A 23,584-nucleotide genomic window follows, 5' to 3' on the forward strand; every position below is an offset into this window, starting at 1 on the left:
TAAAGGGAGGATACGCATGCAACAAAGTGTGTGCTAAGTATGAATGTAGATGGATGGAGAGGAAGAGGAAGACCTAAGAAAAGATGGATGGATTGCCTGAAAGATGATATGAATAGGAAGGGAGTGAGTGTCAGTATGACGAGTGACAGGGGAAAATGGAAGAAAATGACATATTGCGCCGACCCCAAGTAATATTTGGGAACAGGGCAGGAGAAAGAAGAAGAAATATTAACTAAATAAATTAATTTCTACTTTAGGTATTTATTTATACAAGCTGTTGATTTGCATCCGTGCCATATTCAAGGACGTAATTATGCTAATGATTCTCGACCCAAATGAACAAAAAAATTGTTACGTAATTATTTTTTTTCGGCATTCCGTCATTGTCATCTAGCCGTATTTAAACTTGGCGCGTATGTTATTGGCTTTAAAACCGTGCTGCACCCTCACACAAACGCAAACACAAAGCATACGCAACGATTATTCACAAATTTCATTCATAAAATTGGATTACTTCTGAAATACTACGACATTACAATGACAAAAAAAGCAGTGCATATTAGCTATTTCCCGTCTATTGTAATTCCAATCGATTATTTACGTATTTTATGTCCTCCTCCTGAAGTATGGCACAAATGCAAATCAACACCTTGTATACTCATCTCACTTAAGCCATGCATTTACCAATCACATACCTAATAAACACGCATTTGATTTTGTTTAAAAATATTAGAATTCTTATATTATTATTCCAATGGGAAATTTTATGAAAATGGGACTGAAACCAAAACAAGGATTATTAAAAAAACAATGGTGCCCATTAAAACAATCGTTGACCTAATGCGCTGTAGAAATGCGCCAATCCTTTATTTTAATTATATTTTTTTCTGATTGCCGGTTACCTTAAAAAAAACTCCACAAACCTTTAAGATAGTCTGCTTTTTACCCTGGATTATCTTCAGCTTAACCTTAAGATACCATTGGTATAGTAAAACCTGATTTTCAATGTGGTGGGCAATCATCAAATGACCCCTCCCTCTGTGGATGCAGCGTGAGGGAGTGTCAGACTCTTCCTGACTATAACCCATCATGTTCCTTCTTAAGCCCTTTTTGTATGAGGGCCGCGATAACTCTAGGCAAGGCTCTAGGCAAGGCATAACTCTTACCAAATTGTGATTTGAAAATGGTGGATTTGTAAGTCTGACACTCCCTCACCGCTGCTAACCCACAGGAGGAGTCATTTGATGATTTTTGCCAACACAAAAAATTTAAACAAAAAAAGCGGTGGTGCTCGATGGTCTGCTGTTACCACGGAGGACAAGTTATTTTGTCCTCTGTGGCTGTTACTCTTACAATGCTAGTGCTAGTGGTACACTGCTCACCTGTAAGCATGGACATGCACGGGACAGCCAGTGAGCGGGTTGTAAAGCAACAACACGCACGCCACTACGTCAGCCTGCACCACCGCGCTGGTGATGCTGCCGTGAGGGATGAAGTGCTTGATAGTCTGCTGTTTGCCTTTGGCTGTCACATTCTGGATTATCTTCAGGCCTTTGTGGGATACCTGCGGAGAGGAGTTGTGGATTAATTTTCTTGCTGTTGCAGTTGCTAGGGAGTTTCTTCCACCACTTCTTCTTCCCAGTAAAAACACATAGGAAGTGGTGGGCGTGCGTTTTGGGGGCTCTCTTTTGTAAATTTGACCTTCAAAACGTGCTGATTTTCAGCCTACTTTGAATAAATGACTTTTGATTTTTATTTGATTGAAAAAACCAAACGAAACCTAGATTTCTTACTTTAAACTATACTAAAGACGTCTCGCACACGACAGCTAGGTAGGTATTATTTGGAAAAACTCTCAAAAAGATTCACCAGTCCGGGAATCGAACCCACACTGTTTCATCTCGATACAACAAGGCATATAATGATCACCCATCTTTCATCAAACATCTTGTTACAAGCTGATAGTATCTATGTATCGATATCTCAGTTAGCAGGAATGCCAGAGAAAGTTATACAATAGTTCTAATTGAACCGCTTGTTCTTACGTTGGTATCTCTTATGTAACTCAATGTTCCGACTCCAAAATATGTTCTTGATAGATAGTGAGAGAAATGATGCTCCTTGTTATAGGTATTATGACAAAAATAATTAAGGGGTATTGTTCGTTATTGTCAGTTTGGTCATAATAAGATAATTTCGAATGAAATATAGTGCACTTTAAGGTACTTATTCTACTAAAATTATAAAAACGAAAGTTTGTGTGTATGGATTGTTGTATGGTTTCTTATTTCATGATAAACTATTAAATAGATTTTGATGAAACTCCAAAGTAATATAGCTTATATATCACAAAAGCATATTGCTTTTTATCCCAGTATAATATACTGGTATTATCAAGTAGTCCACCCGGACGAGACGTTGGTTAAATCACGGGCGGAAGGTAGAATATGATAAAGGACCAGGTTTAATTACAACAAAAATGGCAAAAAAAAAAAAAAGATAAAAATGCACTTGTCTTTCAAAAATATAAACCTAAGACAATATACATAATATTCGCCAACTATAGTCAATAAACACAATTTAAAAGGTTAATAACAACACAAATAACACATAAGTCCGTTGGTATGTGTGTCAACGAGAATGAAGTTGGGTGCGGTCACACTTTTATATAAACATTATTTACTTTTCCTTACTGCCTTACACACCCAAGTGACGAAATACGAGAATCGTGAGAATTCTCAGAAAAGTGCTCGAAAGTTATGATAGGGCAGTTGAAGGATGTAATTGGCTATTTTATGTATGAACTTATTGCTTCCGTTAGTGTTTTCACCCGAATCAGGTGGGAACTACATAGCGTACCCGGATAAAAAAGGGCCTATATGTATATACTTTCTTCGATAGGTGGACTATCCTAATACTAAAATATTTTTTTTTTAAAGTCCGTTGGGTAGTTCCTAAGTTTAGGGTGTTCCTATCGATATTATAAAATAGCACCCGCCAGCGGTTTCACCCCGCGCCCCATCGAAACCTTTAAGCACATCCAAATAACGACTTGTTTATGCCATCCTTAATACAACTAGGCAACTTAAAACTGTTTCTTTTCAAACTGAATCAGTATCAGTACTTTCTAAGATTAACTCGTTTAAACAGTGTTCAGCTTTACATCATTTTTACAGAAATTCAGCAACATTTACCTGCAGAGTAACTTTAAAAGGCTCCAAATCTCGAGCCCTCTCCTCCAATATCCTAATAGCAGGTATAGCGAACTCCTCGCCTCGCAGCCCGCGCGACTCCTGCGCACCCAGGAACCACACGTAGTAGGAAGCCTTCTTTATGTCTTTCTTCATTCGCAGCGCCATCTTGTAAGGCTTATGTCATCTTTGGGGGACTGGAACAAGGAGAAAGATATATAAATGATATAGTGTTATAGCAATAGGTAAAGGAAAAGCATGGCGATCCAACGTGGCAATGCTGCCAGCCTCTTGAGTACGCCACCTTTAGATGATGAATATCTTCAAAACCACGAGGGTAGCAACTAATGGTAGCTGGTAGCAATTAGGTAGCAACTTTCTGTATGCATTTCGAGAGGATCGGAGAGTTGTGACAGGGATCCTGACGCAGACCGCTCAAGGTCGACAGCGTTGGGGATGATTTTTTAACTAAAACTAAAAAAGTTTTGGTTTTTTACATGTGTTTGTTGTGTACATATTGTTACTGTAATTAAATAAGTTTGGACAAGTTATTTCTTGTAGCTATAGATAAACGAATGAAGGGGAAAAATAAATCTTTATTTCTGAAAGGTAAGAGAAAATTTTCATTTTTCTTTTCTATTGCGCCATAATAGTGATTTTCACATAGACTTTTGTCAGAATGGAACCCCGCTGACTTCCAATCAATTTGCTATAAGTACCTTCATAGTTGAATAAGTCGTCAGAATTTCCTATTACACGGAAGTTTTTTTATACATTTCAAAAGCTTGTGGTAAAACGTTTCATAATGGTGGCAAGTTTTGACATCAAAAAGTAATAGTTGTTAACATATTAACATTAACATACGATGCATCTTTTTAGATCGGATTGCATAACGAGTGCATCGAGTTACTTCTGTAGAAATGAAGGTATTAGCCTGGTTTACTTTGCTTAGTAATATTTCTATGATATGCAGGACATTCTAAAAAATATAGAAGGATGTGAAAATACAATGAAATAACGAAAGGATCCCTTAACAACTATGGAACTCATAAATAAATAGATGGTTTTATGTAACCACCATCGGCCTGATTATCATGAAATCAAGTTTTGGTTTACGAAATTAGGCTGAAAGTTCAAACAGTGCAACAAATACTACATTTCCCGATATGTCTAATATATTTTTAATATCTTTTGTAGATTAGGTGTACGACTGGCAGCATAACATCTCTCCTCTCTGATCTCTCTCTGTTATACGGATTACCGTCCCATCGGATTATGAAAGTGGGATAGTGAGTGCACTCGTGTCTGCGCAAATGCTTGTGCACTGTAATATGTCCTACCTAGCTGCCTGTTCTCCTTCAAGAATAACCTCCGTGGCCAAAATCGTCCTAGACGCTTTTATCATATTGGATGTCTTTACAGAAATTCTTGCATAAGTATATAACGGACTATTTACCATAAGTACTACGATAATTCTAAGTTCTTGATACTTGTGTTGAATTTTAATAAGCGATCTAAATTCCACTTGCAAAACAATTGTTTAAGGGTTACACGCCTATACAGTGCAATTCAGCATTAACTTACTTGATGAAATAAAAAACGAAAAAATTGCTATATTGTTTCTGAATTATTTAAAAACAAATATTGTCTATGTGTCACATCTATGAATGTGCATCTGGGCTTTTTAGTCATAGACTTAACCAAGTGGAAGCTGAGAATCTCCTTTTTTCAAAGTCGGTTAAAAACAGACTGTTATACATAAAGTAATTAAAAAAATACTATCCGGTATTCTGTAGACTTATTTGTATGGAAAATAAACAGTTCGTCCCATTTTTAGCTTCACAAGTTTTTGATATTCAACACACGCGTATGTATTGAAATTCTGTGCTTGTACAAAGTTGGCAGATTCGTTGATAATATTTTGTGGACGCAACTTGTTACCTAATAGGGGATTAAAGTACCTAATGTTAAAATACATGATTAGAATTTAATGCTTCTATTTTTAGGACATAGAAGTTCTTTTTTCAACATCATATCGATATAAACTGGGTACTTTTCAATTCATATTCGATACCATAGTATTTAAAATCTATTTGTTTCGATTGTGCCAGTTATACTTTTAAATTCATTCTGTGGCATATATTCAGAACCTTATAAATAATACCTTCTTGGTAAAGCCAAGTAAGACAGTGTAGGGTAGTGTAGACCCCAAAAAAAATATGAAAGAAAACTGATACCTAAATCAAAACTTTATTTCTAACATAATGGTATTGACGTATAAGAATGATAGTTATTAGATAAAAAAAATCGTCATAATAACGATATACCCTTATAATTACAAAACTATAATTTTGCAACCAAACAAAGATGCACTATTTACAAACTTAATACCAAACACACAATTAATATTTGAACTATGATAAAAACAAGAGCAGAGAAAACCACGCTAATAAAAAATATCTCACGCGTGGTTGCTCCACCCAGCCTTGGGTCCATTTTAATTGGTTGTTACAACCAACACGCTGGTTACCCGAAGTTGGGCAACCAGATAATTGTCTTTACTTCATATTTATGTAATAATTTGAATTTGGAATTGAATTGTTGTGGTTAATTTGGGTTGATAACACATTTGAAATCACGCCGTGAACTATATTATTATTTCTTATGTTTTTTTATTGAGGTTCTTCGGATTTAAATGTACTGAAAACCGATAGTTGACTTGGTAATGCGATTTAATAAACTGAATATTGTTTATAGGTTTTAGTAATTGGACTTTTTTTAGCAATTCAGTGGTTTGAACTGTGACATATCTTACTTATTTAGTCTGTGATATAAAGAACTTTCCTATTCTACTTTAGTCAAGCAAATAGTAGCAAATATTTCATTTTTTAAAACAGTTTGCATAAGTTGTAAGCCAAAAAGTGATGTTAAAGACCTCATCACTACACTTATGTTTTTGCAAATTAAATGTCCTCATGCTGTAATTTTTCGGCCGATAAACCAAAACCGCAGTAGCCCACCGTAAATAAAATCAAATGTACTTTACAGTTGATTCTATTAGTATTTCGTGGTGCTTCGGCTACTGACCCGTTACGTGATGCACTGAATTTTGGAGTCCGTTCAACCACCTTTTAAAATAAAGGTAGTTTTTCAATTTTAAACCCTATGAAGTCTGAAATCGCCAACCCGCATTGAGCAAGCGTGGTGATTAATGCTCAATCCTTCTGTGTGAGAAAGAAAGCGGGAAGAAAGCGGTGGGCTCAAAAGACTGATGACAGTATTTAAGAAAAATCAAAAGTTCGGAAGGAAATGTAGAGAGCATGTAAATATCGGTCCTGCGCCTGATCTCTCTCCGGAGGTAACGGATTGCCGTATATGAGGATAGCCGCCTTAGCCGAAAATCTAGACACCATTTATTTACAAAACTCAAGCCTTAAAAACTGCTTAATTTTGATAATCCAATTTGATCCAAAGAACCACACAAAATACCTTCAAACCACTTCTTCGCCACGCTCATCAAGAGAAGGGGCCATTTAATCCATCACCTGTCCATCTATTAACTATTTACCGCTAAAACACACACGCCAATACCGTAATATCGTCAAATTACTGACGAGTTATAATGGACACTGTATTAACTGATGGACCGTTCATATTTGGGTTAAGAGAGCTAGTTTTTTTTTTTTTTCTTTTTAGAGACATGTTATGTTAAATGATGGCAAAAAAAAACTTGGATTGCCGTGGTTTTGTTTTTGTATGGTTTTTTCGTTTTATAGAAAGGTGAATAATTTTTTTTACTGCGCTATTTTGCCCCTTTCGTGTCTTGGTTTCATCTAGACCTACTAATATTATAGAGCTGATGACTTTATTTACTTTTTTCTTAAGATTCAGTATTAAATGGTTCTTTTTGAAAAATGTTTCGGTGTTAGATAGACCACATAATATCAAGGAAGGCAATAGGCTACTTTCATTCGAGTGCGTTAAGTAGTTTCCACTGGACGCAACAGAGGAAGCTAGTTACGCATACAATAATTTTAAATAATAAAGCAATACTTAGTTATAAGTAAACAGATAATCGCGGAAGATGGAGTCAAATAATAATAACCAGACAATCTTGCAACGATTTTTTGAAACAGATTACGTACGAATACGTAACACCATAGTATACTATATGCATCCAGTTATAATAATGATTACATAATGGCAAGATGTGGCGGCCAAACATAAGTGACAATAATGATATAGGTAAACTTTGCCTTTAAAAGTGTTATGTTACTGTAAAAGTCCAAATTATAATTAAATCTAAATTGCCAGATAAACGAAAATTAATAAAAAACTCTAAGTTACCAAGTTAAACCTATTTGATTGACTGGTTTCTACAGTCATGCATACTTCTATACTAACAGTCCGTACCGAAAGGCTATTTGTCATTAAAAATACTCTTTAGAATTGATATTATAAACTTCATTTACTGATCCGTTGGTAATATACTCGGAATTCACTCGTCTTTGCTTGACACTTATCTTACCTATTAAAAAAAAAAATCAGTTTTGTACCACCTATAAGAATGCACGTGGAATGCAATAAAAGTATTGAGCATCCTAAGATTTGCTCTCTGGTGAAACCAACCTAAAAAAAACTAAAATTCATACCTTTACAGTAATATAAGCAATTTAAGCAAATACCTCGCTTGGTTTTGCAGACATTCGAGCACAATTATCAAAGGCACGTAGGTGTAAATGACATGAATTTGTCGATAATGACGGGGTATAGGTTCGACGCCTGCGCAATGTATAAATATCCCATTAAAGTTAGCTTTAGAAATGTAATTAACAGTAAAGTTAGTGGGACCTTCGATCGTATTTGAAATAGATGGTGATTTAAATTGTTGCATCTATTAAAAGTTCGCTATACACTTTTACACTATAATAAATAAGAAAAACAAAAAGCAGCCTGTATCCATTCTCAATTAAAGAACCATCAAACACTGAAATAACTTTTCAAAAGCAAACAAACGTTTACATTTTCAGCTTTATAATTTTTATATAAATATTTTTACAAACAATCACTAATTAGGAGTCAAAATTATGTAAATCACATAGCATACTTAACATTACTTAAAATAAATAAGGCAGTTAATAAATGTGCCATGAGATCGAAACCGGGAAAGGGAATTGGATTAGGCAATAGGCAACTACTCACCAGGACAAAGTATCCACCAAAAGCTTTTACAATTTATTTTTATCATCCAAATTCTTAATTTCACTTAGAGTTGAACAAAATCACGTTCTCAACATCACAGTTGTTTTGTAAAACGTACCAATTAACGTGAAAAAGTTCGTTACTTAATTACTTTTCCTCAAAGTAATTCATCTTTTGTTTTTGTGTTTACCATCGGTCATTACATCATTGGCCTATTGTGTAATATTAATGGGTGAAAGAAAAAGTTTTTAATCAGGTACTGCTACTAATAAGTACGTGAAGGTCTATACTAATATTATAAGGCTGAAAAGTTTGATTGTATGTTTGAACTTGCTAATCTGAGGAATTACTATAATTGCGTCCACGGCCGATTTCGGCCACGGCGGCTGTTCTCATTTAAGGAGATCAGCCAGCTGCGCAGGACATATTATAGTGCACAAGCATTTGCTCAGACACAGGTGCAATCCCTATTCCTTCACTCTCATAACCCGATGGGACGGCAATCCGACACGACCGGAAAGAGATCAGGCGCAGAACCGACATTTACGTGCTTTCCGATGCACGGGTGAATCAATCACCAACTTCCAGACTACGGGCTGCTTTGTGAAAGTTTAAGAAAACCCACAAAGCGATTTCGGCTCGACCCGGGAATCAAACCCGAGACCTCGAGCTCAGCAGCCGCGCTTGCGACCACTAGACCAACGAGGAATTACTATATTGCAGCACTAACACTCTTAATGTTAGTCCATTTATCGAAGAAGGTTACAGGCGACTTTTAAGCTGAAGAGTACGTTTATTTGAACGCGCTAATCGAAGAAACAACTAAACGGATTTGATAATTATTTCAGTTTTAGATAGCTCATTTATCTTGTAAGGCTATAGGTCACTTTTATGCTGATGCGTGGAGTATTTCCCATGAGGTGAGTGAAATTGCTGGCAGAAGCCTGAATCTTTATTATTTACCTACTTCTTTTCTTTTAGTGAAAACCACAAAATCCGATGACCAATTTTCTATTTAATCGCAAACAAGGGGATCACTTTGAATAACACTTTGGAGGACTTTGTTTTATAAAATCTAGTGATGTAACATCTACACTTTCTTTGTATCTCCATCGCTAAGCCTGAGGGCATCACGACGTTGAACATTATCGTACTTTTAATTTATATTACGTATTATATTGATTACGTTGAATGTCACAGCCCTGCGGGTGAGGTATTGACTGTTGCTGTTGTTTATTTTATTTTTAGTTTGGTAAAAGTTAGCCCTTTTATGGAGTTTCTCTTTCAATCTGAGATCACTTTTTAAAGCAACACTGCGTATGGCAGCCATATGATAGCCCTTTTCCCAACTATGTTAGGGTCGGCTTCCAGCTTCCAGTCTAATAGGATGCAGTAGAATACCAATGTTTTACTTGGAGCGACAGCCTATCTGACCTCCTCAACCCAGTTACCCGATTATGCTGATATATCTTAGGTATTCCAGGCAAAACTCTTTGACTTTAATTCTTCATATATGTATAATCAAAGTGAGAGCTCTATATCTACATCATTTCTGCGGTTACTATTGGTTATCATGGCGACGCGTATACTTAAGCTTCTAATTGCATAACTGCCGAAATAGGAGAATGTGGCCATTGAATGTTTTTGTGATATGTAGATTGTAGAGCTTATAAGTTCAAATAAGTATGTGGTTTACCGCTAGATTCGATATATTAATTAAATAAAAAAAAATCCAATTTTTTTCAAAGAATCTGTTTGAAGATTTATTTTAAATAACATTTACGTTGATTCATTAAGCTTTCGTTACTTAAACTTAACACAAAAATCTACATAAACAAAATTCATCTACATTGCCCTAATCTCACGCGCACGTTTTCACCAAAACACAATTAAGTGACTTCCAGACGCACCAGTGAGAACGCAGCGACCGACTTGCCCCAATGTGTCACATTGTTCTATCGCATTGTTTGTTTGAACTTCAACTATAATGTGAAGTGTAATGTGGCGGTTATTTGGACCGGTCATTAGGTTATTGTGAATGAATTTGGTTATATACCTACATATTTTTTGTCTTGAACTAAGGTTGGTTTTAAAGTCTAACAGCCTTACTTATAAACGTGAATTAAATAATAAGTAATACTTAAGGGCTGTTAAAGAAAATTCTTACTTATAAACGTTGCTTAAGCATGTCTTAACTGTTAGACTAATATTATCCTGTGTTGTTCTGTATGTTATATTCTCTTTTCATACATTAAGGAACTATACTATATTTACCGAAGTATACTAAATCATTTTAGTTTTATACGGACAACACTACCTCTACTGTGAGGACAACACTAAAAAGAGATTTTGACAGTTAGAGCGCGCGCTTCCCATGCGCTTCCTTCGTGGACTGATAAACTATATTTTCTTACGATTGATATTAAATTGTGTTTTAAAAGTGAATACAAGAAGTTATTGTGATACGAATTGACGTTTTATTTCTGATTAAGGCTAGGAGATCATACCCTAGCTTATATCAGAAGCGGGAAGAACAGAAAACGCCTAATTACCAATGGGGCGCGAATGCTCCGAATACAATAAAATTAATGATCACGCCACACTATGCGAAACACTTAAACGAAGACGAGATGATCACAGCACTGATTGCTCAACCGCAATAATGTATCAAGGACTTATCTACTCAAGGAAAACAAAGCGACATGGTCAACAACTTGTGGAGCCTATAATGACGACGACCAGACAAGATTCTTGTGTGTAGATTACTGCTTGACACACACTACGCCTGATGGCGATTAGACACCTTCTCCGCCGCGATGCAACAGGTACCCGAGACATTGGACAATCAGGTATAAGCATTAATATTTTTTTTTCTCATTCCAATTAATCCATGGAATAGAAAACAATCATTTAATTGCCCAAACATGTGTATACATGCATACACACGCAGGTGCATGCATGTAGGATAATACAATTATTAAAGGTATGTGCTTAAAACATGTTTGCCACTTGTCATGGCATACAAATATAAAACCAGAAACATTTAGCTCTATATACTAAAAACTATTTGAGCTGACATTTCAGAGCTTCGGTACTGAGTTTCCTCTAGGTTATAGATATTTTGTTGTACATAATGGGTGCCATTCAAAATATAATTTAGCACATAAGTGCAGTTTTACATGGATGTGAACAGAGTTTGCTATTGATCCATTTGATGCATACATTTTTAAGGTGAGTAAATGTACAACAATATATTTCATTAGACATCCATAAACCAGCTGGGAACATGACAGATACTCTGAGGTAAACATTTATATCCTGAGTAATTATGTATGGTGTTATTTTTGCTACACATTGAATACATAAAATATTCATGAGAAAAGAGTAAATAAAGCAAGTAAAGCTAATTGCATAGTTCATGGGGATGATGGCCAAACGATTTATTTATTTATTTATTTATTTATTTATTTAGGCACACCAACAACTTATTTACAAATACTTTCACATATATAAGTAAACTATTGTAATAAGTCCTGCGTAAATATGTTAATTACAGGTGCGCACAACGTTCAAATTAAAAATAACTTAAATTAAACTAAACCAAACTATGCATAACAAAAATAATAATAAAAAAAAAAAAAGAAGAAGAATCGATAGAGGTAAATGACAAGGTACTATTCAAATTGGTCAATTTTGTGCAAAATTTAATTTATATGAGGCATTTACATTGCGCTTAAATTTATTATAGGAATCATGGAAAATGTCAAAATTGTCCGAGCTCCCGCACAAAGAGTTATATTCACTGCAAATTCGTGCCATAGGCGAGCGTTTACCAACATTGGTTCTGTAAAATGGAATGTGGAATGGTTTGGTGATTGGGTATCGCGGTATTCTGGTGAACGATTTGGTGTTAATGCATTATTTACATACATTACTGAAATAGACAAAGGAAGTACCTATAAAAATAAGTAAATAGGATATAACAATAGGATATTCATGATATAAAGCCAATATTACAATAATTAAAATTGAAATAATCATAATCACTTACAAATAGAGGTAGAAAATAAAGTGGTTAATTGACAACCAACAAAAACCGTGCGACACAGCTCTTGACTATTCTATGTACATCCAAAGCGGTGATAACAGGTATTAATAATGGATAATCAAATACTTTAAAGTACTATAAACACTAAACTGGTTTTTATTAATAAAGTAACTATGAAACTAAATGCTTCAAGCCAGTATGTTTCAGACAGTAAGTATGTTTTACCAATATCTTGGTACTGCCAATAGCATACATCATTGTTAAGTAAAACTTCATTCCAAGCAAATATCATTGCTTGTTATTATTTTAAAGAGTATCTAAAGTGAAAATTATAAAAATGGTAATCTTTTTAAATGATCTTTTCCATATTATTAACTGTAAATTGCCTCACCTAGAAAAAGTTAAACTGCTTATTCTATCTGAATGTTGGATGATATTACAGCTAACAGGTACATTATAGGACTGTAACACATTAAGGATAGTTTAATCACAGTAAAGATGCAGCAATTGTAGTAAATATTATTTACTTAAAGGATTTTACAGACTGAAGCATAATAAATAAATAAAAATCAGTAGTGTCAATTAATCAGAAGAAAATATAACTCAGTAGTGTCAGTAATCTGAGTAGCCAGATCAGATATGTTCTTTTTGAAAGATTTCATTTTAATTTGGAATCCACCACTTGATGCTGAGACCAGTTTTCTCAACCATTAAAAATAACCCGAAGTGCTTAAAGATATGTATACTAGAATCAAATAAATACAAAATAAAGAAATTTCGGCTTTGAAATCTGAATCGAAAGCAGTCTATATATTATTAACTTAATAAATGAATATGGCAATTGGGTCAATAAGAGATAGGTTTGAGTTGGAACAAAACAACATTAGTTATACATAAAATTGTCTGATACTACACAGGAGCTATACCATCAGAATACATTATACCATACTGGAAAAGAAGTATGTGAGACAGTTAAAGAATAAAAGACTAGGCAATTAATAAGTAATTTGTCCTAGCCCATTAAAAAGTTGAATGCATACCAGGGCACTCAGTAAAACATATAGATTATTATAAATAAACTGAACCTGAACTTTTATGGATGGTAACGATACGAGTTAACATTTCTCTCTATACTCTCTTTATGACAGGAAATCTTGTAATTTCCTGGGAGGTAAGACATTTTATTCTGAGACTAAATTTCAGCACATATTGTATGTTAGACCTTCTCTCACAGAAAATTACATGTACAGTTTATGATGATTTTCTTGATTGATGTTGTGAGTCTATTCTGACCACTTATAAAATAGGAACCAAGATTGTGGAGGATCAGAGGAGTGAATTCAGTGGGGTGTCAACAACATCTTTAACAAGTCAGTAAGTACAACCACAAGTGTTTTACAGTCAACAACTAAGAAAGAGCATTGCTTAGTATCTATTAGTTTTGAACCATTAATTGAAAAAAAAAACTGACTGATAAAGAACAATTTATATGGTGATTGGAACTTATATTTAAAGATGATGACATGTGGTTATGTTTATATTCATATATATTTATTTGCATTCCATAATGTTACAATAGATGTTGAAGAGGCTTAAAACTAAGTAGGTACCATTATAGGCCCTGTTAGGGCACAGCTAAAGAAGGCAATACTTTAAGGCACCATAAATAAAGAACCATGAGTTAAACTAGGCTCAGGGGTACTTTGTTGTCACTTTGTTTGTATTAAAATTGTTTCTACGGCACCACCTTCAATTCTGCTTTCGTATCCCTCATCAGGGATATAGTTCCGAAGGAGCAGAAAGCTTTTCCACTCACGCTTTACAACTTGTAGAGTTATAATTTGATTAAATGGTATTAACTAAAAAGAAAAGCTTAAATTGAGAAGTGTAGTGATTTTAATGAATTGTTAATTAATAAAACAATACCAGACGAAGAAAATTGAATGAATAAATTAAAGATTTGTACAATTTTTACCTTGATTATCTGTTATTAATTCTTACGAGCCTCTGTATTGAGATGTGAAATGAATTGAAAGATTCATACTAATTCAGTTTGGTTGTATTGTTGAATTATTGAAATAAGACTACATAAATAAACTTTTGATAAGTTCATAGGTTGGAAGGTATGCACTATGTACTGTTTTAGCTGGTTCTATTGTTTGTTGCTGAAAACAAACGACTCGTGGAAGAAAATGGATATTATGTATTTATATATTTTAACCACTACAATAAGGGATTAACAGAAACAATTGTAATGTTGTAACAATTGTATGGTCTGATTGAGTTTGATTGTGTTGTTAAATAATAATAATAGAAGACATGTATTGATTTAGTTCAACCATAGGCATTGCTCTAATACAAATAAGAGATGGACAGAGAAAAATGTAATTACTTGTACATTTCTCATTTTATTATGTTGTTAATTATTAAAAACTAGCGACTGGAATGCTAATAAAGAATTGAGTATTGAATAGACAAGATATATTGTACTAGTTGTGAGATAACGAATATAAATAAGAGATGGGCAGAGAAACTGACTAAAGAATTTGTATTAGCTACTTTGATCATATTGATGATTAATGGATACTAAACGAGATAAAATATGTATACATATATATTGTAGTCAGAGATAGAAGATGTAATAAATTGAGAGATTTGTATATTGTCCAGTTTGAGGATATTGACAATTACGAGTCATTTATGATTCTGAATTTAATACACGAAGGAATTGTGTAAGGACGGTTTTGTGTAAGGAGCCGCTTGTGATAATATTATTAATCAATATTTATAGAGATCTTCATTGACACATACCTACTTAAAAAGCTGTGTATATTTATCATAGCTCTCAATTCTTCGAAACTAAGTCCTTAAAAAATAAATTGTATATATTGTGCCAATAAAGTGTAATTGTGAAGTATATAAAATAAGACAGGATATTAAGCAATTGTATATTGTATTGAAGATCAATACAAGTGTAGTGACGCAGTTTATGAATCTAAGGCTGGATATTAAGAAATTGTATATTGTATTGTTAATGTACAGTAGTCCAGGTACTGGATAGAAAGAAGTTGTTTACTGTAATGAGAATTATATAAGCAGAAGCAATGTGTAAATACTGATTTGCACTTTGAATTATGATAGTGATAAATTTTAATGTGTTAATAAGGAACATAAGTTCAGAGACTTTGTATAATAGAAGTTTTCTATTGAAATGAGAAATGATATAAGTATTTTGATGCCAATATGGTGATGTTGACTTGTACTGCTTGAATTTGAATGAGGTACACAAATCCAGAGACTGGATACATAGGATTCTTTATTTAATGATTGATGATATAAGTATGTTGTCGTCGATATGTTCATATTGACTTGTAATATTGAAATTTGAATGTATTGATAAAGTATGTGTAAGATAAGAACCAAGACTGGATATAAGGAATTGTTTATTTGATGGGGAACTATATAAATGAATTCATGTCAATATGTTGATTTTGACTTGTATTGCTTGAATTTGAATGTATTGGTAAGGTACCTACACAAGTCCGGAGACTGGATATAGAGAATTGTTTATTTAATGGGGAATGATAAAAGTATATTGATGTCAAAATGTTGATGTTGACTTGTAATCGTTGAATTTGAATGTATTTATAAAGAAATAAATCCAGAGACTGGATATAAAACATGTCGATTATTGAAATAGGAAATGACATAAGTATATAGATGCCAATATGTTGATGTTGACTTGAAATGGTTGAATTTGAATGTATTTATAAAGAATATAGATCCAGAGACTGGATATAAATAAAGTTGATTATTGAAATAGGATATGATATAAGTATATAGATGCCAATATGTTGATGTTTACTTGTAATGGTTGAATTTGAATGTATTTATAAAGAAATAAATCCAAAGACTGGATATAAAACAAGTCGATTATTGAAATAGGAAATTATATAAGTATATAGATATCAATATGTTGATGTTGGCTTGAAATGGTTGAATTGGAATGTATTTATAAAGAATATAAATCCAGAGACTGGATATAAAACAAGTCGATTATTTAAATAGGAAAATATATAAGTATATAGATGCCAATATGTTGATGTTGACTTGTCATGGTTAAATTTGAATGTATTGATAAGGTACATAAGTCGAGAGACTTGATAGAAGGATCTTGATGTCAATTTGTTAACATGACTAGAAGGCGTAGATAGCTCCAAATAGGAGTGAATTCCTCGTTGCAGTCACAGTGATAGTAAGATTAACTTACTCTGTTAAACTTGAATGTTTTGATAAAGTATACAAGTCCAAATACTAGACGTGAAGTTGTTTACCGTAGTAAGAATTTGTACAAGTATATGGTTGCCAATTTGTTAAAATGGCAATGTACACAAGTCACAGTTTGGATTCAAAATGAAATGAAATGAAAATATTCGCAGAAATTGTTTATCGTAGTGAGAGTTTATGCAATTATATTGTTGACGATTTGTTAGCATGGCTGGAAGGCGTGGATGGCTCCAGTTGGAGTGAAGGCCACGATGCAGTCATAGTTAGAGATGGCTGGAAGGCGTGGATGGCTCCAGTTGGAGTGAAGGCCACGATGCAGTCCTAGTTAAAGATACGACTCTGGAAGGTTGGCACGATCGTGAAGCCTTGTTGGTGGACATCCTCTTGGCTTTGCGGTGAGGGGTCAAATGCAGATGTCGTGAGTTGAGATTGGCTGGAAGGCGTGGATGGCTCCAGTTGGAGTGAAGGCCACGATGCAGTCCGTCCTAGTTAAAGATACGACTCTGGAAGGTTGGCACGATCGTGAAGCCTTGTTGGTGGACATCCTCTTGGCTTTGCGGTGAGGGGTCAAATGCAGATGTCGTGAGTTGAGATTGGCTGGAAGGCGTGGATGGCTCCAGTTGGAGTGAAGGCCACGATGCAGTCCGTCCTAGTTAAAGATACGACTCTGGAAGGTTGGCACGATCGTGAAGCCTTGTTGGTGGACATCCTCTTGGCTTTGCGGTGAGGGGTCAAATGCAGATGTCGTGAGTTGAGATTGGCTGGAAGGCGTGGATGGCTCCAGTTGGAGTGAAGGCCACGATGCAGTCCGTCCTAGTTAAAGATACGACTCTGGAAGGTTGGCACGATCGTGAAGCCTTGTTGGTGGACATCCTCTTGGCTTTGCGGTGAGGGGTCAAATGCAGATGTCGTGAGTTGAGATTGGCTGGAAGGCGTGGATGGCTCCAGTTGGAGTGAAGGCCACGATGCAGTCCGTCCTAGTTAAAGATACGACTCTGGAAGGTTGGCACGATCGTGAAGCCTTGTTGGTGGACATCCTCTTGGCTTTGGGGTGAGGGGTCAAATGCAGATGTCGTGAGTTGAGATTGGCTGGAAGGCGTGGATGGCTCCAGTTGGAGTGAAGGCCACGATGCAGTCCGTCCTAGTTAAAGATACGACTCTGGAAGGTTGGCACGATCGTGAAGCCTTGTTGGTGGACATCCTCTTGGCTTTGCGGTGAGGGGTCAAATGCAGATGTCGTGAGTTTAGATTGGCTGGAAGGCGTGGATGGCTCCAGTAAGAGTGAAGGCCTCGAGGCAGTCCTAGGAACGCAGCTCTGTAAAGGTGGCACAGTCATGACTTCTTGCTGGCGAATAACCTCTTGACTTTGACCTTTAACTTTGTACCAAAATATAAACCAATTTGTAAATGTGAACACCATGTAGCATTTTAATTGTCACTTTACTCTCATTTGTCTTTGCGATTCTACATGATCTTCGCATGCTTTTACTGTATGTATCAATACATACAAATTGTAATACTATATTATTTTTAAAAAGAGTAACCATGGAGTTTCTTGCCCGTTCTTCTCCATAGGAAGCTACTTTTGGAATGGGCAACTAGAATCAAACTTAGTTATAATTTTGACGTCCATAAGTGCTTGTAAAGGCCTAAATGAAATAAATGATTTGACTTTGACTTTGAGAAGTTTGAGGACAAACTTAGTGGTCAGAATGGCCGAATGTTAGACTAATATTATCCTGTGTTGTTATATTCTCTTTTCATACATTAAGGAACTATACTATATTTACCGAAGTATACTAAATCATTTTAGTTTTATACGGACAACACTACCTCTACTGTGAGGACAACACTAAAAAGAGATTTTGACAGTTAGAGCGCGCGCTTCCCATGCGCTTCCTTCGTGGACTGATAAACTATATTTTCTTACGATTGATATTAAATTGTGTTTTAAAAGTGAATACAAGAAGTTATTGTGATACGAATTGACGTTTTATTTCTGATTAAGGCTAGGAGATCATACCCTAGCTTAACCCTAGCTTATATAACTAACATTTAATCACCACTTAAGACTTTAAGTAGTGATTAGTTAAAATGTTGCTTAGAAGGTGATTAGAGATTTTTACAAGTAAGGGGGATACTGAATAGGAGTTTGTCTGAAAATTTCTTCAAAAACGTTTTCTGGAATTTCATATGGGTATTTTCAGGTGTCAAATCTGATTGTTCGCGTATATAAAACAGCCTAAAAGAATTGTTAAGCAAAATAGGGGATTAGGTTTTGGGGGTACCCATTACATAAACATTTCAATCTTGTTTTCATTTGGTCAAATGGTTCCTTAACCTAAGAATACGGTTAATTTGCGTATTGAAGAAAAATGTAGCCGATCAAAAAGACAATACCAACATTTCTGTCTACGTTGAAAATTATTCCACATATTGTAATTTTTAAATCCGAATGTGCATTGTTTCTTTCAAGTTCAATAACAATACAAATGTACCAACACTACGGCACTAAATGTACCGTTGACACTTCGTACAATTATCTTCATGTAAGTAAGTACTTTTTCTTTCTTTCCGACGCGAGCGTGGAACGGAACGGTGTCAAGTTACACGTGACTAAAGGTTAAGCCCCTCTCACATGGTTCTACTATCGTTGATGTTATTTTCTTAAGTCATCTGTTATTTATTAAGGTAATACCATATTTTTACAGTTGTCATGTATTGGTTAATTGTAAGGTATAAAAATAGTCGGTTTTATCCGAGTCCCGCGTAGACACTGATGTGTGTACTTCATCGATAAATGGTATAGTCCAGTAGTTGCAGAGATAAACAAACCAATTTACCTTTAGTTTTGTACCAATAATCACTTATTTATCTACTTCATTATATTTCAGACAAAAGTATAGTAGTAGTCAGAAGCCAGTAAGTCTGACACCAGTCTAACCAAGGGGTATTGGGTTGCGTGGGTAACTGGGTTGAGGAGGTCAGATAGGCAGTCGCTTCTTGTAAAGCACTGGTACTCAGCTGAATCCGGTAAGACTGGAAGCCACTCCAACATAGTTGGAAAAAAAGGCTCGGAGGATAATTTCAGACAAAAGTATGCTACAGTTATAATTTATCGGGTAATTTTACCCTGTAATTATAAAAGGGCAGGAAGAAAGTATTTCAGGGGATGGCATAAATCTAAAAACGAGGCTGGTACTAAAAATCCGAAAGTATTCAAACCAGACTTACGAGCTATAATACGGTGCTATAATTACATTCTAATAAAACAGACATTTACGACCATATCATCGCGCGTCCATAATAGTGTCGTCTGAGAGGGACTTTAGCTAAAGGTAGGATTACATTTAATGTTTTGGTCCAATGTTAACTAGATAAAAAATGTATTTGATCTTGACGTCATCCAATATGCTGGAATATTTTTCTCAAAAAGCTTTTGCCAGTGCGGTTTCGCGTCACTGAACCTAATAAAAAGTCTTATATTATTTTTTTCAATCCTGTGTTCTGTCCAATAGTTCTTGAGCTTACTCCTTTTAATCAAACTAGATAAATAAACAAAATTCAGCTATATAATATCAGTATATACTTTCGCGATACCACAGCAATTATTTGTCATACTTACACAAGTGTGTAACCACCTTAATAAAGTTAAAATTGGCACCGCTCTGCCGTTACTACTACAGTTAGCGATAACGGTTACATAAGTACGGTCAAGTTAATTGTCTGACAATTAAGTTATCTTTATTAGTTTAGACGTCAGTTTGAAAATAGTGTCTTTGAATTTGATTTATTCTTCGGTGTTAAGCGACTATTTTAAAGTTTACATGTGATTTGGTAGGCACGTTAAGCTGGAGGCTCCCTGTTGTAATTTGAACATTTTTGCAGTCGTTATTGGTAGTCAGAAGTCAGACATTCGGACAATCAATCTTCCAAAAGAGTTGCCCGGCAAGGTTGAGGAGATCAGATAGGAAATTGCTCCATGTAAAACAGTGGTACTTTTTTAACTACGTCTAAAATCATTAAATGACCGCTCCCGCTGTGGGTTAGCAGCGGTGAGGGAGTGTCACTCTTACTGACTAAAAACCGTCGTATGCCTTTTATGTACCAGGGCCACGGTAACTCTTTCAAACAATCAGGCAGCCCAAAACACTGGTACTTAGAATTCTACGGCCTTTGCCCATAAATAGGCGCTCTAACACTGAAAAAATATTTAAATCACTCCAGCACTTCCTAAGATAAGCGTGTTCAAACAAACTCTTCAGCTCTATAATATAAGTTAATACTCGTCGACCAGCAAGTTTAACCAGTAATAGTAAGTAAAAGTATAAGTAATGTTTTCCGTGGAAGCCTAACAACGTATTGTTGTCCGTTAGTCACAGTTGCGTGTGTGTGGGTGAGCCTGCGCCCGCGCGTACGTGCTTGCGAATAGAAATGCTTTGTTTTCCGTTCGAAGCTTGGCGTGGTTTTTTTTTTTGTGGGGAATATTTTGAAAGAGTAGATATAGTATATGTAGTAAATTACAGCTTTATGTACTTTTAGAAGAATTTATAGGTAAAATAATAAAGTTTTTTAAGTTGGTATGTGAGCGGTAAAAATAAAATACAAGCAAAAGAAGCATTGCACTATAAATACCTACTTACAAAAATATTCATGAACCTGTTACACTCATACTAAATAAAAAAATTTAGTGAGGTGCGAATAGCAATCGCGGATGGAGGGTTCTGTACCGTCACCTATAGAACTGTATATGTATGTGTGTGTACCGTAAAATACTGTTTTTATTTTTTTCAGTTCATTTTGTAAGGCAGCAACATCATCTGTGAATATTTCAACTATCTAACTATTACGGTTCATAAGAGATAACCTACAGACAGCGAAGTCTCAGTAACTGTCCCGCTTTATCCTTTGGTATATAGATACGGAACCCTAAAACAAGTTTGACGTACTTCAGCACGACAACAGTGTCACAATAAACGCTTATTGAAATATTTAAAAATAGAAATAAACATAAAAACCTCTTTTGTGCGTGCTGCCAGTTCCGCGCCTGACGAAATAATACGTGTCCATTAAACTTCGAAAAGGAGATGGCCAATTTTTCATAGTAAAAAAACCCAGAATCGACAGCAACGAAATGGGTACCAATGGGTTCTTTATGATAGACCTTTGATGGTGCCAAAAAGTCCAGCCTGAAATCCATGGGGTATAGGAGCTATATCATATTTTAACAAAAATAGGTTATGTTGAATTTATGTTGATTTTAAAGATTATTTCCAAAAAGGACCATAAAAAACAATGTATACTAACATTATACATGTGAATAGTAATATCACCATAGTTACAGAGTTTGCCTGGTAATTAAAAGGTCTTGAGTTTGACCCCCTCCCATTGCACTATTGACATGAACCACTCCATTGCAGATACGATAAGGTACCGACCTTACCTACTTGGTTTCCCTGTTATGTGTAAACTTCTGAACTGGCAAAGGTTAATTAAAAAAAAAACTTAAAAGTTAAAAAAAACCTTTTTTTATTATTATTTGTACTCTCTGAGTTCAAGTTCAAAGTTCTCGTCAATGCGAATATTATAAGCCCAAATACGAGGTAGTTCATATTTACCATTGCCGAGTTCCCTTGACCTTCTCTATTCTCCATCATCAGCTCAGCTCTAAACCTTCACTCTTGTATAGTGCTAACAGACATACACCTGAGTGTAAAGTTTTTACCCTATGCACAACTTCTAATGAACAGCAAACAGTAAAGTTAACTTAGTTAAGCTTTTTTATGTACTAAAATCTTCATCGAAAAAGCCTTGTAAAAAGAGAACCCCATGGTTTTCAGATGATATGAAATACTTTTTGTAATCTACACATTATACTGAATCCAACCATACATACGAAGTTTCTGTCGACTCTGGGTTTTTTTTTGGCCATCTCCTTTTGTCACCTAGATTAAAAAGTATGAGTTATTTAATCGTATTATATTAAGGCTTTTGTTGAAGTTAAGCAATGACAAACGGTTTGTAGGTGGGTGACCACCATTGATGTCACATTTTTTTTTAATTTTTGTAGGTCTAGCTTTTTCCCAATTATATGGAGGCTGGGTTTCAGGTAATAATTTTATTTCATCTAAGCCTGCAACCAGCACTCATGAACGTCAAAAATATAAATAAGTTTGATTCTAGTTGCCCGTTATTGTAGACGGATGGACTATAACCTTTTTAAGTTTATTGGGTTACATAATACTCCATGATAAGACAGTCTAACTGTTTCGATTATCGAAGATCTGCAAATTACAAGTTAGATAGCTTTTTGACAGTTCTTTTAGACTGCAGCCCAAACTCGGCTTACTCTCTTAGTTTTATATTGATCGTGGATTCCATCAACATTTTTAGCCGTCAAAACGCTTGACTTGCGCATTAATGTACGTAAATTCTAATGTACGCATTACCATGCATCTCTACATTAGCTCGTTAAAAGTATCGGCCGACCAAAAGTTTCACTACAAGTAGCCTTAATGTATTCAAAATGCATCGTAGAAATAATCAACAATGAAAGTGATAGTTTTCTTTCTTACCAAGATAAACTCATTTAAATGCATAATGCAGGTTCAGTTCACAATAAAACTCAATCAGAATGAAATAAAACTACTAGACATACATTTGTTCATAAAAAAATGCTACAATGCAGTGCACTCAGTAAACCAAGTCGACAAAAATCTGCAAATGGCTGACTAGTTAACTGTTGCTGGGGAGTTTGTTGCGCCACTTCTTCTTCCCAGTAAAAACACATACGAAGTGGTGAAGGGTGGCGTTTTGGGGGCTGTCTTTTGTTTTTGACGTTCTAAAAGTGCTGGTT

The 23,584-nt window shown here is 35.0% G+C and overlaps 1 protein-coding gene across 2 annotated transcripts in view; it reads right to left on the reverse strand.

Moving 5' to 3' along the window:
- The window catches only part of LOC124639598, a 112,908-nt gene that overhangs the window by 26,861 nt on the left and 62,463 nt on the right, over positions 1–23,584 (reverse strand). For both annotated transcript variants that reach the window (XM_047177039.1, XM_047177038.1), the window contains exons 4-5: positions 3,195–3,388; positions 1,383–1,564 (exon numbers count right to left, since the gene is read on the reverse strand). In XM_047177039.1, the coding sequence (XP_047032995.1) occupies positions 1,383–1,564; positions 3,195–3,359 (347 nt within the window). In that variant the 5' untranslated portion in view covers positions 3,360–3,388. The remainder of the gene's footprint in view (positions 1–1,382; positions 1,565–3,194; positions 3,389–23,584) is intronic.

This window comes from Helicoverpa zea, chromosome 19 (genome assembly GCF_022581195.2).
Source record: "Helicoverpa zea isolate HzStark_Cry1AcR chromosome 19, ilHelZeax1.1, whole genome shotgun sequence".
NCBI classification, from domain to species: domain Eukaryota; kingdom Metazoa; phylum Arthropoda; class Insecta; order Lepidoptera; family Noctuidae; genus Helicoverpa; species Helicoverpa zea.